The sequence below is a fragment of the Mytilus trossulus genome, chromosome 7 (assembly GCF_036588685.1).
Source record: "Mytilus trossulus isolate FHL-02 chromosome 7, PNRI_Mtr1.1.1.hap1, whole genome shotgun sequence".
In the NCBI taxonomy this organism is placed as follows: Eukaryota; Metazoa; Mollusca; class Bivalvia; order Mytilida; family Mytilidae; genus Mytilus; species Mytilus trossulus.
In genome coordinates, this window is record NC_086379.1 from 77,308,987 (window position 1) to 77,327,040 (window position 18,054).

An 18,054-nucleotide genomic window follows, 5' to 3' on the forward strand; every position below is an offset into this window, starting at 1 on the left:
ACGACCATTTCATTATAATGACCGTGTTAAAGGGTTATCGGATACTTCATTGCGGGGAAAGTGACGTGATACTGGTGACTTAAGACAGAAAACAAATAATTTTACACACCCATGTTTGCATTTTCTAATTAGAACAGTGCAGGCCAATTTTCAAAGCATACAAAATTTAATAAAGATTCCTCTATATATGCCAATGTTGTAACTCCCGTAGGAAACAAGAATAATTTGTAGCGTGTTCAAATGCTGAAGAAATATTGATGTTCATCAAATTATAGGAAAAAACAAATTGACATTTTGAAAAAGAGCAGAGCTCATAAAAGTTGATGGAAGCTGATAAACAAAAATTAATTTGATATTCCATCAGAAATAATAATGAAAAAATTCAAAAAGTACCGGTTTCACTCAGGTACCAAAATTGAAATATTTAACATATGTAAACATTTCGTGAATAATAAACTTGGCTGTTTCATTAATTTAAAACAATGATTTTACTGATTGCTGCATTATTATTCATAGGTTACTAAAGTGTAAACATTGAAATTAAACAATTTATGATTTATTCCTGATGGGAGTGAATGATAACACCAGGAGAATAACCAACATCCAAACAGAAACTTTTATTTCTAAAATCACAAAAATAGTAATTTTAGAGTTATATAGAATAAAATTTATGGAAGGAGTTCTTGGTTAAGCCTACGTAAGGTTCCTAATAACTTTTTCTAATTTAGAGAGTTAAAAAAAGATGCAAATTGCTTATTACCCTATCATTTACTTACATCAGGAATAACTTAAGTTTGACTCAACCAAAAGTAATGAAACTTATACACAATGCATATTACTGTAAAACACTGATCTTGTTTGAATTTTGGTGGCGTCACTTTAAAAGTTCTGTGGTTATGTCCCTTTATAAAGTTATATACAAGAGGGGGCATTATCTATGTCCCATTGATACAGTCTCCATTTAATTATGTATGAAACTGAAAAAAATATTTGCAAAGTCTAGACATTTGTTAGTGCAAATAATTGTGAAGTCTTGCAAGGCTATTTTAATTTTTCTGGGACACCTTCCTACAACGTCACAGAAAGGTGTCCCAGAAAAAAATTAAAATAGCCTTGTAAGACTTCATAATTATTTGGACTAGACAATTGTATGTTTGTCTTAGAAATTTTGACAAGCTGTGGTTTATTTATTGCAGTTATAAGATGGATAGGGATAGTTTTTGTTTACTTATTTTGATGTAAAATATCTTAGTGTTTGAGGGTTTCTTTTTATCAACTGGATATTCATCTTCTTCTTAGATTTTGTTTTTTCATGGAAAGGAGAAAATCTATCATTTATAACAAACAAGCATTGTATCTTAGGTTTTTTGATACATTGAAACCTATATGTCATTCTAGGGACAATAATCTATTCCACGTATAGCTAGTATTTGATGAATCCTATAAACCTTCTGTACATTTATTAAGTAAATGACAATCTCTTCTATACAATTTCAAGTATTTTCAGAATGAGTGCAGATTTTGAATTTTGCAAATGACTTGAGTAAATATGATTATAAGAAAATGTGGAATGAATGCCTTTGAAAAAACTATCTGCAAGATGCTTATTAATGAAGATGTTAGTAATTATAGCAAGTTATAAAAGGTCCAACCATGCCAAATATAAAAGAGGGTGGTAAAGGGGGGGGGGGGGGGGGGGTGCTTGCACGAAAAAAACGTTAAATAAGACATAATTTCACGTTGAACGTGAAATAATTTCTGTAATGAACGTTGCACGAAAAATAAATACTTTTATTTGAACCTTTTGTGACTGAGACTCTGTCTTCTTGTATATATTAAATCTTTGTTCTACTTGATATTCCCGATTTAGTATACACATTTATGATATAATTGGTTTACTGCTTTTAAAAAAGTATTTCTTGATGATCCCTGCTAAGTGTTTGAATTTTATTTGAAAAATACTGAGCACGCAAAATAAGACTTTGAAAATCACGATACACGTAAAATTAAATAAGCAGAACATTTTGAACGAGGCACTCATCTTGCACGACTAGAAGTCAAATAAAAAAGTAAAAACATGTTGAAAGTTAAAAAAAAACGGCGATCACCATGCATGAAAATAACCCTTTACCACCCTTGTAAAACAATTTAAACAAGTAAACATTGGTTTGATTAATCTACAATAATCTACAATTAAACTAAATGTAAATATGGCAGACTGACACCATGCCAACCACTGAACTACGGGCTCCTGAACCGTGTTTCCGGGATGGTGATATAATGAAGCCTTCTCCAGGAGAATTGTTACAAGTCTGCAAAATTAGATGTTAAATTTGATTAAATTATCTGTTTTAGGTCGTGGAAACTCTGCCTTTGAAACTGCTGATCAAATATATGGTGCTACGGGTTTGATTCATATGGTGGGTAGATCCAGAGTGAGGCTTTCATGGTCAACTCATTATGTTGGAGATCTAAGGTTAGTAATTCAAAGTATGAAAAAATATGTTGTTTACCTTAATATTATTTAAACTAGATCAATAGGGAGTTGACCAACCCTTTTTAAAAACACTTTAAATAGATTTTGAACTGAATCAGTCATTTTGAAATTAACTGATGCTAAAAGACTGAACAATGAATAAGTCACTTTTGTTCAGTCCTTGAGTCAAGGCAAAAACTATGCGTGAGGTCAATAAAGATCTGTTCAATCGATTTTTATAATGTTTTTGTCCTGTAATTTCATGCGCTAAACAAATTATGCTGAGCAGTCTCTGTACAGTACTGCGTTGACTGCCAGCAAAATATCTGAAAAATACTGAATTTACAGTCTGAAAAAATATTAAAAAATAAATTAATATTTTTAGAAGACTTATTTTTAATGTTTTGTTCATACATTAAAGATGACATAGCTCTTTTAAGAGACTAGTTTTATATTTGTTGATACTCCAGATATCGTCTATGTTAGACTCATTGATGCAGTTGAAAATTTAAACAGTTGATAGACAAAAAATATATGAAGTCTTAAGTTGAAAACATTAAAACTGAAAAATTTGTAAAAAAAGTCAAAATGGTTATTTCTGTCTAAAATGCATTGACCATTGCAAGGATATTCTGTTTGTTTTAATGTTTTCAATCTCAAAGTGCTTCTTTTCTGTTCTGTTTGCTTTTAGCTTATATTTGAACAATTGTCATCTTAATCACGATATTCTTAAAATAGTTCTTAGCCTTGATTCTCTATTTCAATGAAAAAGGTAATCGTGAGAATAATAAGTCTTGTTTGCCACTTTTTCAACCTGAAAATAGATACAACTTCTATCACTTTAAACTAATATGATATTTCTAACTTAACAAAGACTGCTTTCTTTAATACAAGAACATCTGCAGTTGATTGTAGATGATCTATTTTTTCCGAAATAAAATGTTTATTTTAGAGTAAAACCAAAAGAATACAAATCTACGGGGACTAATTTTTGTCAATTATTTTTTCAGGGCTGTCAATAATGCCTTGTTGGACACGTACCAGCTGAAGTCCCTGGATGGATTGCTAGAGGCCAGTATCGATGAGGTTAAGTTTGTAAAGACTGGAGAGAAATATGGCCTACAGTTCAAAGATGAGGACGACGGGCCTGGATTGATGATAGATAATTTTGCTTTACGAGAGCCTTATGATAAAATAATCAGATGTCTGGGTTTTAAATTTGACTTCTCAGTGTTTAATAAGTAAGTTTGCAGAAAATTGACTTTTGAGAATGAGAGATTTGACTAATTGTTAGTTTTGGTGTATAATTATTGAAATATTTTGCCATAGATTTCTTATAAATAACATCCAAGTTGACCTATTTTAGATCTAAATATGCCTTTTTGGCCATTGAAATATCATGAACATAACGTTAAAATTTTTTGAAGATTTCATTTGTTTTTAGTGTTAAATAGTTTGCACCTAGAAGCAAAAAATAATGTGACTTTAACTTGCAAAAGTGATGCTTTAATGTTTTATTGGTAAATATGATGTGATGTTAAGATACATCAAACAATATGCCAGCATAATAGATGCCCATAATATAAAACATAATCATAATTCAGTAATCACTTTAAAGATTCTCGTCCTGAACATGCATGAAATAGTTGCCACTGTCAGAACGTTAAGCAACCATCAATTATTCGATTGAAATGTTTAAACATTCTCTTTCCACTGCAAAGCTTTATAGCAGGGCATGATTTCTATTTAACTTTGAATATTCTTGATTATTGTGTTTAATCTTGTAGTTAACTACATTTAACTTTATTTAGCATTGATCTATTTAACTCTGAATATTCTTAATTGTTGTGTCGAATCTTGTAGTGATACACAGATGTCCAGAGGATATGGGAGATCTAAAAAATTCCCCCGTATAAACCATGACTACCAGTCACCTGACAATCCTGGCATGTATTTAGCTGGTGCTGCCACACATTCATTAGACTTTAGGAAGTCCGCTGGAGGATTTATACATGGATATAGATATACAGGTACAAAACAAATGTTTTTAGACCGCCGTTAAAAAAATTTATATCTTTTTTAACAACAAATAAATATTCTTTATTCTTCAGATTGCTTGTTACAATTTTACTACATTGTTCTAGCTTCAATAAAGTATCTTTAGGTATACTTTCTGAGTATCAAGGAAAATACACAAAATATAATATGATATACTGTGGATTCATTTTTCGTGGGTACCAATTTTCGTGGATTAAGAAAAACTTGCATGTTCGTTGATATTTAATTTCGTGGTTTTGCCAAAGTCTGTATACAAGCCTATATAAAAGTTTGTATTCGTTGAAACATTTAATTTCGTGGTTTTGCTGTACCCACGAAATCCACGAAAATTGGTATCCAACGAATAATTATGAATCCACAGTAAAATTGAGAAAGGAAATGGTGAATATGTCAAAGAGACAACCACCCGACCATAGAGCAAACAACAGCTGAAGGCAACCAATGGGTCTTCAATGTAGCGAGAATTCCCGCACCCGTAGGTGTCCTTCAGCTGGCCCCTAAAATATGCATAATAGTACAGTGATAATGGACGTCATACTAAACTCTGAATGATACACAAGAAACTAAAATTTAAAATCATACAAGACTAACAAAGGCCAGAGGCTCCTGACTTGGGACATGCGCAAAATTGCGGCGGGGTTAAACATGTTTATGAGATCTCAACCCTCCCCCTATACCTCTAGCCAATGTAGAAAAGTAAAAGAATAACAATACGCACATTAAAATTCAGTTCAAGAGAAGTCCTAGTCCGATGTCAAAAGATGTAACAAAAGAAAATAAATAAAATGACAATAATACATAAATAACATCAGACTACTAGCAGTTAACTGACATGCCAGCTCCAGACCTCAATTAAACTGATTGAAAGATTATGTCTTCATCATATGAATATCAGGTACAATCCCTCCCGTTAGGGGTTTAGTATCATACTATCATAAAATATATGAGAAGAACATAACCCGTGTCATGCCAACAACTGTTTTTTTAGAAATAAATGTGTTTAGTTCCGATGCAAAGACCCTATCAATGAATCAATGTTAAAGCCAAAATATGCAATCTTTAATGACCTGACAACAGTATCGTAACTATATCCCCTTTTAATAAGTCTATTTAAAGGTTTTGTTAGTTTCTGAGGAGAATACTGACATTTTTGTGCTGTTTAAAGAATATTTCCATAAAATTTTGGATGTGAAATACCTGAACGTATAAGATGTCTGCATGTTGAGTTATATTTACGAATTATTTCCTTATACCGGTGATAAAATTTAGTAAATGTTTTGACCAGTTTGTGATATCGAAAACCCTGGTGTAATAATTTTTCAGTAATACATAAATTTCTCTCGCTAAAATCTAATACGTTGTTACATACACGAGCGAATCGTACAAGTTGAGATATATAAACACCATAAGATGGTGACAAGGGAACGTCACCATCTAAAAATGGATAATTAACAATAGGAAATGAAAAATCATCTCTTTTATCATAAATTTTTGTATTAAGCTTCCCGTTTATGATAAAGATATCAAGATCGAGGAAAGGGCAGTGGTCATTGTTATCATTAGCTTTATTTAAAGTAAGTTCTACAGGATAAATTTCTTTAGTATACATACTGAAGTCGTCATTATTGAGAGCCAATATATCATCCAAATATCTAAAAGAATTGTTAAATTTTTGTATCAAATGTTGTTTTGATGGGTCTTTGCTAGTTTTAGTCATAAATTGTAACTCATAACAATACAAAAACAGGTCCGCAATAAGTGGTGCACAGTTAGTCCCCATTGGAATTCCAATAACTTGACGATATACGGAATCTCCAAAGGGAACAAAATTGTTATCAAGTAAAAATTCAAGCGCATAAATAGTATCAAAGCATGTCCAATTGACATAGTTCTTTTGTTTATTGCTTCTAAAAAATGATCTAAAAGAGTTTGAACATATGTACTCGCATTCCGACTTTTTAAATGCCCAGTTAATAAGGGATGCGAATTTTTTCTCAATAAGAAAACATTTTCTTAATAAGTAAACATTTTTTTTCTTCAATTATATCAATCTTTTTGAATTAATGAAAAATTATTTTGAGATACTGTTTTGCTCTCTTAAAAGTTTCTTTGTTTGATGTTACCTACACATGCCTTGTAGGGTTTGATAGGCCCATTAATTTTATTTTTACAAGAAATCGATGTTAGAGCAGAAAAAAATATGTAAAAAAAAAAAATTGAAACAATTTATGTCATAAATTTATTTTGGTAGACAGCTTTTTTGGAGATAGTCAGGCAATTTTAAGCAATTACAATTTTAATTTGGCCTAGTTATATCTTTGTGCTGAATACTTGAGACAAAAAATTAAGGTAAAAAGAATCAACAATAATTGCTTTTAAAAAGGATAGTACTTGACATTTCTTCATTGGCTAAATTAGAATCAATTTGAGATATCAGAATCAATCAACTCTATCTTTTTACAGAGTTTTTTTAGGAACTGTACAATCCCATTGTTTCAATTTACCAATTATTGCTTTAAAAATGTCGACTCTTGACAAGCCTTTATTGCCTTGATTAGAATCTATGGAGGTATCAGGAATATCTTAAAACATAGATAATTCTGGAACTGAACAATCCTATTGTACCAATTATTCTTAGCTTTGGCCAAATGTATTTCTAATTGGAAAATGTCAGGTTTAATCATGATTGATAAAGAGTTCACTAATTTGGAGATACAAAGATTTTTTTTCAGTTTCCTTATGAGCATGAAACTGCAAGTCACATGGTCTTTTAGACATTTTATTTTAAATTTACAGACCACAGATATGTCTTTTGTTTCAAATAAAAAACAAACATCCCAAAAATCATTAGAGCTACAGCACCTCTGATAATGTGCATGATGCTATAAATGTACAATTCATATTATACACATGTGATGATAAAAAATGTAAATTGTGTAACCCTTTGGGCCAGGTGAGCTTTTCTCATCACTTGGCGTTCATCGTCCATCGTCGTCCTTCGTCGTCGTCGTTAGCTTTTACAAAAATCTTCTCCTCTGAAACTACTGGGCCAAATTTAATCAAACTTGGCCACAATCATATCTGGGGTATCTAGTTTAAAAAATGTGTCTGGTGACCCGGCCAACAAACCAAGATGGCCGCCATGGCTAAAAAAAGAACATAGGGGTAAAATGCAGTTTTTGGCTTATAACTCAAAAACCAAAGCATTTAGAGCAAATCTCACATGGGGTAAAATTGTCTCTTAGGTCAAGATCTATCTGCCCTGAAATTTTTAGATTAATCAGACAACCCCTTGTTGGGGTGCTGCCCCTAAATTGGTAATTTTAAGGAAATTTTACTGTTTTTGGTTATTATCTTGAATATTATTATAGATAGAGTTAAACTGTTAACAGCATTAATGTTCAGCAAAGTAAGATTTACAAATAAGTCAACATGACCGAAATGGTCAACTGATCCCTCAAGGAGTTATTGTCCTTAAATTTTTAATATTATTTTCCACTGAAACTACTGGGCCAAGTTCATTATAGATGAAGATAATTGTAAGCAGCAAGAAGGTTCAGTGAAGTAAGTTGAACAAACATAAAAATATAGTTTATATACCAACACACATAACTAACATAGTTAATATGGCTTCTACTAACAAAACCTCCATTTGGAGTTAATGTGTTTTGAGACTACTTATGTCAGTATACCTTTCCTATATCACCTAAGATGTACAAACACATCACCATCACCAAACCACAAATTTGTCATGAATCCATCTGCTTCCTTTGTTTAATATTCACAAAGACCAAGGTGAGCGACACAGGCTCTTTAGAGCCTCTAGTTTCATCTCATAATACTTTCTTATGCAGTTGATTTATCTTGTGGATACAATTTTGTGAAAAGAAAAATGGAATCCTGGAATTTTGAAAACAAAGAAAAGAAAAATGCAGATAACAGTTTAAACAATTTCCATATATTTCCATGAAAAAGTAACCCTCCAATAAGAACGAAACTTAATATCAATAGACACATGTAGTCCTTAACTACAAGACAGTTTTTATAACATAAGGCAATGTCTTTCTCTTGCATGACCCATAGTCTAAGATTTACGCATAAGAAGTTATGAAAATATATTTAATTTAAAAATAAGGAGATGGGGTATTATTGCCAATGAGACAACTATCTGCCAATGAAGTTGAAAAAACCAGACATGAACCACAACAACCACTGATAAATTAACCATATACTATTAAACCTTAGTATAAGTTAAATTTGTTTTTCTTGTTTCAGCACGATCTTTAAGTAGAATTTTAGATAATCGCTATCATCAAGTGCCTTGGCCATCAACGACTGTTCCACTTACACAGATGATGAACATGATGTTGAAGCGTATTAACGAAGCATCAGGATCCTACCAAATGTTCGATGTTTTAGCAGATTTAATCATTTTAAATGAGTAAGTTAGATACTTATTTGTACATGTTGAACTTTTGGTGTAAATAAAATGAGTAATCTTTCATTTAAGGATCAGCAGAGTGAGTTAAAATAATTTTTAGATTTTCATTCTTTCTACATTATACGACAGCATGACACAATTTTCAAAAAACAAGTATTTTTTCTGGACAAACTTTAGGTTCTGGATGAGGTTTACAGAATAGGGGACAATGAACCAAGCCAACTGGGTAAAAAAAATTAAGAAATAATTAAATAAAAATGCAGGGGCAGATTCAGCCATTTAAAAAAAAGAGGGGCCCAATCCAGGACAAAGAAGGGGGGTTCCAACTATATTCCCGATTCAACTGCATTGATTGGCCAAAAAAGAGGGGGGTTCCAAATGACATGAATGTATGCATTAATGGCAAAACCTGACCATATAGTTGGATAGTTATAAGTTGTACATGTATACAGTAGAGTTAGTTTTTTGTTGTTTATTTTAATTTTTTTTATTGCCAGATCTCTCTATCTTTAAAAAAAAGTAAGATTTATTTTATGTTAATATATATTTTTTTTCTTTGTAGTGATAACACCACCTTTACCTATCTAGAAGAAGTTCCTGTCAACTTGATAGATAAATTAAAACAACACACAGGACATAATGCAAACAGAATGATTGTCCTTATTATGCAATATGGCCGAGATTTCTCTGGCCCAGGAAATGATGTCTTCCGAATTAACCGTGCTACTGGAGAACCTGCCGACGCCCACAATTCTAACTTCTTACATCCAGTATTTTATTATTATGAAAAGCTCCCTACAGGTTTGTATCAGTTTGTGTCTAAATCTAACTTGTGATTCAGTATATTATTAGTAAGACACTCTAGAGATTTTAATATGTTTAAGTCTTACTTTAATGAGTATAAAGTTTAGTTTGAGACTTAGATAACGTAAGATTAATCTTAAGCCAACCTCACTAACTTAGGATTGATTGATGTGATTGATGTCCCTATTTAAATCAACAATAAATAAAACATCAATGTTGATTATTGGGGTTTTGTTTCTTAATCCCTTGAACCCAAGGATGAGGATAGATTTATTTCGTAGACAGTGTAGCCTCACAGATAATTCAAATGCAAGCCTTGAATGATAGCACTTTTGCCTGAAGATTATAAGAAGGCCTATCCATAAGGAGTCTGAACTTTTATGATTTTCTGGAAAACTTTTGGTCTTTCTGAGAATAAGCTATTATGTAGCCATACACATCATAAATATATTAATTATGTCCCTGCATATACTCTTAGGATGACTTTTTGACTTTTTATTTCTATTGTTTCAACAAAAAACAAATGATGGGATCATAATAAAAGAGAATGGAAAAAGGTCCAATTAGAAACATGAATTTAAAAAAAAAATGCATAATTTTTTCTTGTGAAAGTGCATCAACTTGAAATACTTCTGATGTATTGTCCATAAAATACTGTTTTGAAATATTATTGCCCTTGATTCTGAACAAACATTGAAATTGTAGCAGTTCATTCTCAACTTTTCAGATAAGACATAAAGATAAAATTTATGAATTTAAAAAAAAATAAAATGAAATAGTGAATTTAAATGCTGTTTATAATTTTTTTCAGAGGAAGAAATGAAGCGTAAAACTGAAACAATGCCAAGACCAAATAAGATACATCATATTGTTGAAGATTTTTTGACGCAGTGGGATGGTCCTGTAAGTCATATTCTACCGCTACGAAGATTTCTAGAAGACGCTACTAATACAAACTTACAGCACTCGTTTGCTGAAGAATGTATGAAGAAAAGATTACTATTTCAAACTGTTCCTATTTCTTGTCAGCAGGATTTTATGGAAGGTCAAGGGTTGAAGGGAACACCTGATTTGATTAACCTTTCAAAAACTGCTAAGGATATGTAAAAACAAAATCTTATTTATCTTTTAGATACACAGCTCAAAGTTTGTAATACTTTGCTTTAAAGGTCGTACTAGTATAATAACAACACCAAATTAAAAGATAATTTTATTTTTCAATGTTTGAAATTTCCTTTGACAGAACAGTAAGTTTTTGAATATATATATTTTTGTAAAAATTATAAAAAAAATAAAAAGAAAGGTTAGTTTTGTATGAATGCAGTGATTGTAAAATTTAGTGTTAAAGGTAAGTTAAGAAAAAAATAACATAAAACATAAAATTATATGAAATGATTTTTTGATAAAATTGCAATACCTACTAGAACCAATAAGTTTTAATCTTCTTTTCTCATTATTTGCACAAATTGAGCTGTGTATCTAAAGATATCACTGTTTTGGAATGTCAGACAAAAATCCATGCATGTGCTATCAAAGTGTTCTTTTCTTTGGCAGAAAGAATTGAAAAGTATGTGAATATTCTAAAATTTGTTCCATATTAAAAAAATCATGAATAAGGTTATGTAAAATGACAAGTTTGCCTTCTTGATTTTTTATATTGTCACATAGTTTGGATTTTTGTTTGACATGGCTTGTTTTTCTTTAAAAGTTTATTTTTAAAGTAATTTATTTTTATAAAGCTAAAAGTATTTTCTCCACAAAGCCAAATTATATTGTCTCATATTTTTTCTTTAACTCATTGTATTCTTTATATTAATAATATGTGCAAAAAGAACTATAAGATTTCAAGAAATTAATATTTTTACATTGCTGAAAAATTGAACATATCAATCATGAATGTGAAATAGGAGATAACTGTATTGTATTTTGATATCCAACAGCATCAATTGGGGATTTGATGGTCCAAATTAAGTTTACTGGGGACGCTTTAGCGGAGTCAGTAAACAGGTATTTGCGACATCAAATCCCCAATTGATACCAGCGGATCTTAAAATACAATATTTTCTTCTCCTTTCTAATGAAACTGACAGAAAACAACGTTAAAACATGTATTTAAAATCTGTCATATGCCGTCTGCGTTTGCACGTACATCCCATAGCATCAATTGTCAATTGATGCCATGTAATAAGTGACGTTATCCAATCAAAAGGAGCGTTACAAACGTTGTTGCATTAGAATGACAAATGTAAGCATTGTTTTAAACATATGTTAATGAATTCACAAAATTTGAAATGTAATAATTTGAATATTATACATTAATATTATTGTCCAATGTCATTTAGAGATGATATGTGACTTTTATTGGAAAGATTAAAAAAGTTGTACTCTCTCAGATAGTGATGCTTTACACTTGGTCTATTTGTGATAAAAAAAAATAATCAAATTTTATAATCCATCGCTAACTAGAAAGTGAGTAATATTTGTTATATTGTATAATTAAAAACAATTAAATTGTTAAATCTTTGCAATGCTCTGAAACCACAAATCAAAAGTATATGTAAGTTTTGTAGAATGTTTGAAAATTTGCTATTTATAATCAATCTATGCAATGGAAATGTATGAGAATAGTGTAGTGTAGCCAATATTATCTAATTATGTGTCCATGTTTCTGTCTCTAATAGAAGATAATATGTTATGGCTGTATTTATTTTTGCTTTTTACTTTGAAAACTGAATGAAAAGTGTATTTTTTTTTATATATACAACTTGTTCACCTTTCTCATGGATACTAGGCTTATAGTTATTTTATTTATCAGATTCAAAAATTGCATTATTTTTGGGAAACAGTGGCCGTTGTAAAACTTATAATTTCTTTTAATTTTATTCCTGTATTCAATTAACACAAATAATGTGACAATCATAGATATTGTACCACCATAATATACCCGTCCTTTACGAAGTGCAACTGAAATTAAAATTTTCCCACCAAACAGTGATTTAAATTAAAGTAAAAAGATGTTTCATTTACCTATCACCAGATTTATTTGATTTCATGGGTGCTAGTTGTCATGGTTTAGGAGACCATCTTTATTTTGTGGGTTTTTGTTGTAGTTTATGCCCCATTTACAATAGTAGAGGGGTATTATGTTTTCTGGTCTGTGGGTCTGTTCATTTGTGTGTCCATCCATCCGTTTGTTCGTCCATCCATCTGACCCGATTCAGGTTAAAGTTTTTGGTCATGGTAATTTTTTATAAAGTTGAAGTTTGATCAACTTGAAACTTAGTACACATGTTCCCTATGATATGATCCTTCTAATTTTAATTCCAAATTAAAGTTTTGACCCCAATTTCATAGTCCCCTGAACATAGAAAATGATAGTGCGAGTGGGGCATCTGTGTACTTGGGACACATTCTTGTTTTATAAATAAATCAACATGTATTTTTTTTAGTGTTAACTAAATGATTTAGTTGTGTTATTGCTTAATCTTAAATCTGTAGGTTGTCTGCCAATGAACATGTGAAATGCGTTCATCATTTTTAAACTACCGAAACCCATTCAATAGCGCAACAGCAAATTTGGTTAATTTGAACAATATCCTGATATTTTTAAGTAAAGGGAAGTAATTCTGTAAATAGCAGTTCATCAGATTGAAACTAAACTTGTAATTTATGACTAATTAAACTACATCTTATCAGCTAGCTTACCAGAAAATACCAGTTTGACTCCAGGAATTCAATTGCCTGTTAAAATAGGTATGGAGATGGCACACATTTAAGATTGAGTATTAACCTATGTCAAGCCTTTGTGATGATATATATTAAATAAATATTTGATTGAGGGAAAAATTGTTATTTTCTTTTGTTTGTAAATAGATGTATGTTATATCATTTGTATTGTGATATGTTTTGTTTACATAGTCTATTTGTTATACTGTTTTGATCAGTTCTACAGCAGCAGAATTCTAGTGGTGATTTTTTTTTCTTTTCTTTAATGCCTATCTGAAATATATTTTTGTAATATTTATTGTGCTATTTATAGTGCCATATATTGGTCTATTAGGTCAAAATGAGAGTTAAAAGTTTTAAATACAAGACTTGTGCACATAGTGTGATATTTTGGTTTAATTTTGAAATACCACTGATATCTCACAGTCATGATAAAGCAAACATGCTGTTGTTAATATAATTAACTGTAAGTTATACAGCTTATGTCAGATATTTTTAAATGGCTGTTATTAAAAAAAAAAATATATAAATTGTTGAGGAGATATTTCAGTTAGCAAGAACTGCTACCATTATTACATACAATCTTTTTAGTACAGCTATTTTCCTAATGCATGTAGGGTAAGACTTTGGTTAGCTAGCTTGCTTTGTTTGTATATTGACAATTGTAATTGAGATAATTTTCAATCAAATTTAAATATAATATATATGGGTTTAATAATGCCTGTCTATGTTGTTTTCAAATGTTAATCTTAATTATCGCTATTATCTGTATTTTTCCTTTGATGTTTTTTTGTGATAATTTTCATATCACTCGTGTAGAGTGAGAATGAAAATTATCGCTAGTTTCTAAGGTCCTTAGCAACAGCGTATTAATCTAATTCATTCGCTAGAGTGTCGACCAATCAGAAAAGATTAGCCGGAACTATACAAAAACATGTTATCGGATGACTGCGCTGAAATGTCAAAGATGATTTCTCGTTTTAATATTTTACCGTGAATTTCGCCGTTAAATAATTTATGGGAAGTTAATAAATGTAATCAAATCATGTTTTACAGATAGAAAATGTCCTTTTTTTTTAAAAATAAGTCTACTTCAAACAAATCATCGTAGGTCTGTCTGCATTTACATTTCTTCGTGCATGATTATTTCTTCGTCTGCTTTGAAAATACATTATATATTCAACCGTTCACTGCATTTTGAAACGTAGAAACACCAAATTACAGCATTTCAACAGTGAAAATAGTCTTCGCCATATTTGAACACGCCGGATGGTCAGATGAGACATCTTTTTTTCAAATGAATGAACTACCTGAGAGACTACATATTTATATCAAATAAGCCTACGCCTAAAAAATAGTACCACAAAAGAAAATGCATTATCATCGTATAAGATACTTTTTTTTAACTGAAATTTAAATTAAATGATATTCGAAAATACAAATAATAGCGATAAATAGATTATTTATGTTTTGTTAAACGAGATGCATTTTCTCATTCTCATCTCATCTCAGGACTCCGCCCTTCGATGAGATGAGAATGAGAAAATTCATCTCGTTTAACAAAACATAAATAATCTATAATTACAATGCTTGAGTTCACATTTATACCGTCCTGAATATGCATGAAATATTTGCCACTGGACGTTAAGCAACCAACAATCAATCAATCACATTTATACAAACAAAGCAAACAAGCCAACCAATGTCTTACTATACAAGCATTTGGGAATTAGCTGTAAATTTACAAACAAAGCAAGAAAGCCAGTCAAAGTTTTACTATACAAGCATTTGGGAATTAGCTGTAAAATTGATTGCAAGTTATATTGAATTTTTCATGACTTATTATGTTTTTACTAATAAGTTGTCTTGTGAAAAGTCACAGGTGCATAAGATTGTGTTACAGTAAGTTTATATGTCAAAACTTTGAAGACCTATTTACAAAATATGTAATATCTTTTTTATCAGATAGACTTTCTTTTTTACTGTATTACAGGCAAAGGTTACCATAGAATGTAAATATATTATAGCTTACTCTAACATGAAGGGTAAAATGTGCACCCACCTATGTTGATGAAATAAGAGTCATTAACTTTTCTGATATGATTTCACTGAAAACAAACCTTATACTATTGTTATATCTTTAATTTTAGTAGCGCTGATACTGATTTAGGTCTTACTTATTTGCTCACCATTTCAACTGAAAACTATGTTTGGTTGAGATGGCTTATTAAGTCAAAATACACATCCACCGACTTATTTCATTGGTTTAATCAAGGATTTGTATAATAAGACTATACAAATCCTTGGTTTAATTGCGTAATTACAAGTAATGTATAAAAAAGACAACTAGACTGTATGGGTTTGTATTTGAAACATGACTGCTCTAAGCTTTTATAAGTTATCTTTGTTTATTTTTTTCATGTTTGATGAACTTGATCTTTTGTCAAACAAGAAAGCATTGTTACAACAGAAAAGGTTTGGATTGAATATATTATCACATGTGATAACAATGTTTTCTTGCATTTTATATTTAAGGTTATAAATGAGAGGGGGATTTAGGGGTGGGGCCCAGGGGGCCTGGGCCTCTCTTTTTCTGGAAAAATTTTGGTTGGTTATATAGGGAATCACTGACGCATGACAAGCTCAGCCTACTCTTAGGCACTCGATGGGCCACCACTTACGAAGATTTTCCAAAAATGATTGTACTTGGAATAGAATTTGTAAGGTAAACTGTCAATATTGATCTTAACACTTTTATATAGCAAATTATTTTACAAATCCTGGTCAAGAACTGGACCTATAAAAGATCCAAAATGCTTATTATTGAAGCAGATTTTTTTGTATTGTGATTTACATTGCAAAACAAGGGAACTGACTATTATTTAATTGTCAGATTTGTGAATTTAAGAAGTAAGATCAGATAAGAGCTGTATACATTTAGGAATACTTGATTTTTCAACAGGATTTCAAATATAAAGTAGGGGAATTACATGTTAATTTAATTTCCAAGTTTATTTGTGATAGAAGGAAGTTTCCAAAGATGTTCAGAGGTTAAAACTTGGAAGCTTTAAAAGTAACAGAGATTATATGCATTTTTTTTCATTAACTATATGTAGATTTTAAATAAGTTATTTACCATTATAATTATGTCAAATTTTATTTGAAATCCGAGGCCTGTTTGATTGATTCTAGATGGGGTGTTTATATATTATACATACTGTTATTTAATGAGACCTGTATGCCAGAGATGCCTGCAGCTTTATCAAGTGATAATAAACTTGTTGAATTGTTAATGTTTTTGTTTTTATTTATTAAGTATTGTAAGCAATCTAATTTGTCTTTAATGTCTCTGATTTTTGTTTAGCCTGCGATGTTTGTGGCAGAAAGCTCTACATAGGCGGCTACGGCAGTGTTAGCTAACTTCTTGAAGCTTTATATTTTGGAAGTTGGAAAACTCAGATGCTACATTATACTGTGTATTTCGATTCCTTATGTTATGAAATTTCCTTTAGTCACATGTACAATGTTCTTGGTCTCATTTTTATGGTTCAGTGACTACTTGAAAAAAAAGTTAAATTTGTTTGTAAAGGTAAATTCTCTCTTATTATAGGTAATAGGTTAACTATACTTGGTATGTGTGTACCTTACAAGGTCCTCAGGCCAGTCAGACAGTTTTCACTTGATCTCGACCTCATTTCATGGATCAAAGTTAAGATTTTGTGGTCAAGTCCATATCTTAAATACTTTAAGCAATAGGTCTAGTTTATTCGGTGTATGGAAGAACAGTAAGGTGTACAAGCCCAACTGGCAGGTGTCATCTGACCTTGACCTCATTTTCACGGTTCAGTAGTCCTAGTTAAGTTTTTTAGTTTTGGTCTTTTTTTTCTAATATTATATGCAATAGGTCAACTATATTTGCTGTATCGAAACATTTTATGATCTATATGTCAGTCGTGCAGGTTTTATTTGACCATGACTTCATTTTCCCAGTTCATTGCTCAGTGTTTAGTTTTTGTTGAGCCTGCAACTTTTGTTGCAGAAAGCTTGGCATAGGGATAGTGATCCGGCGCCGGCGGCGTTAGCTCACTTCTTAAAAGCTTTATATTTTAGAAGGTGGAAGACATGGATGCTCCATACTTTGTATATAGATGCTTCATGTTACGAAGTTTCTGTCAGTCACATGTCCAATGTCCTTGACCTCATTTTCATGGTTCAGTGACCACTTGAAAAAAAAGTTCAGATTTTTTTGTAATGTTGAATTCTCTCTTATTATGAATAATAGGAAAACTATATTTGATATGTGCGTACCTTGCAAGGTCCTCATGTCTGTCAGACAGTTTTCACTTGACCTCGTCCTCATTTCATGGACCAGTGAACAAGGTAAAGTTTTGGTGGTCAAGTCCATATCTCAGATACTATAAGCAATAGGGCTTGTATAGTTGGTGTATGGAAGGACTGTAAGGTGTACATGTCCAACTGGCAGGTGTCATCTGACCTTGACCTCATTTTCATGGTTCAGTGGTTATAGTTAAGTTTTTGTGTTTTGGTG

The 18,054-nt window shown here is 31.0% G+C and overlaps 1 protein-coding gene across 3 annotated transcripts in view; it reads left to right on the top strand.

The window, feature by feature from the left end:
- Positions 1–13,886, top strand: part of LOC134725878 (FAD-dependent oxidoreductase domain-containing protein 2-like) — a 60,506-nt gene extending 46,620 nt beyond the window's left edge. For all 3 annotated transcript variants that reach the window (XM_063590131.1, XM_063590132.1, XM_063590133.1), the window contains 6 exons: positions 2,356–2,476; positions 3,487–3,717; positions 4,340–4,506; positions 8,810–8,975; positions 9,538–9,776; positions 10,591–13,886. In XM_063590131.1, the coding sequence (XP_063446201.1) occupies positions 2,356–2,476; positions 3,487–3,717; positions 4,340–4,506; positions 8,810–8,975; positions 9,538–9,776; positions 10,591–10,886 (1,220 nt within the window). In that variant the 3' untranslated portion in view covers positions 10,887–13,886. The remainder of the gene's footprint in view (positions 1–2,355; positions 2,477–3,486; positions 3,718–4,339; positions 4,507–8,809; positions 8,976–9,537; positions 9,777–10,590) is intronic.
- Positions 13,887–18,054: the final 4,168 nt, after the last annotated feature.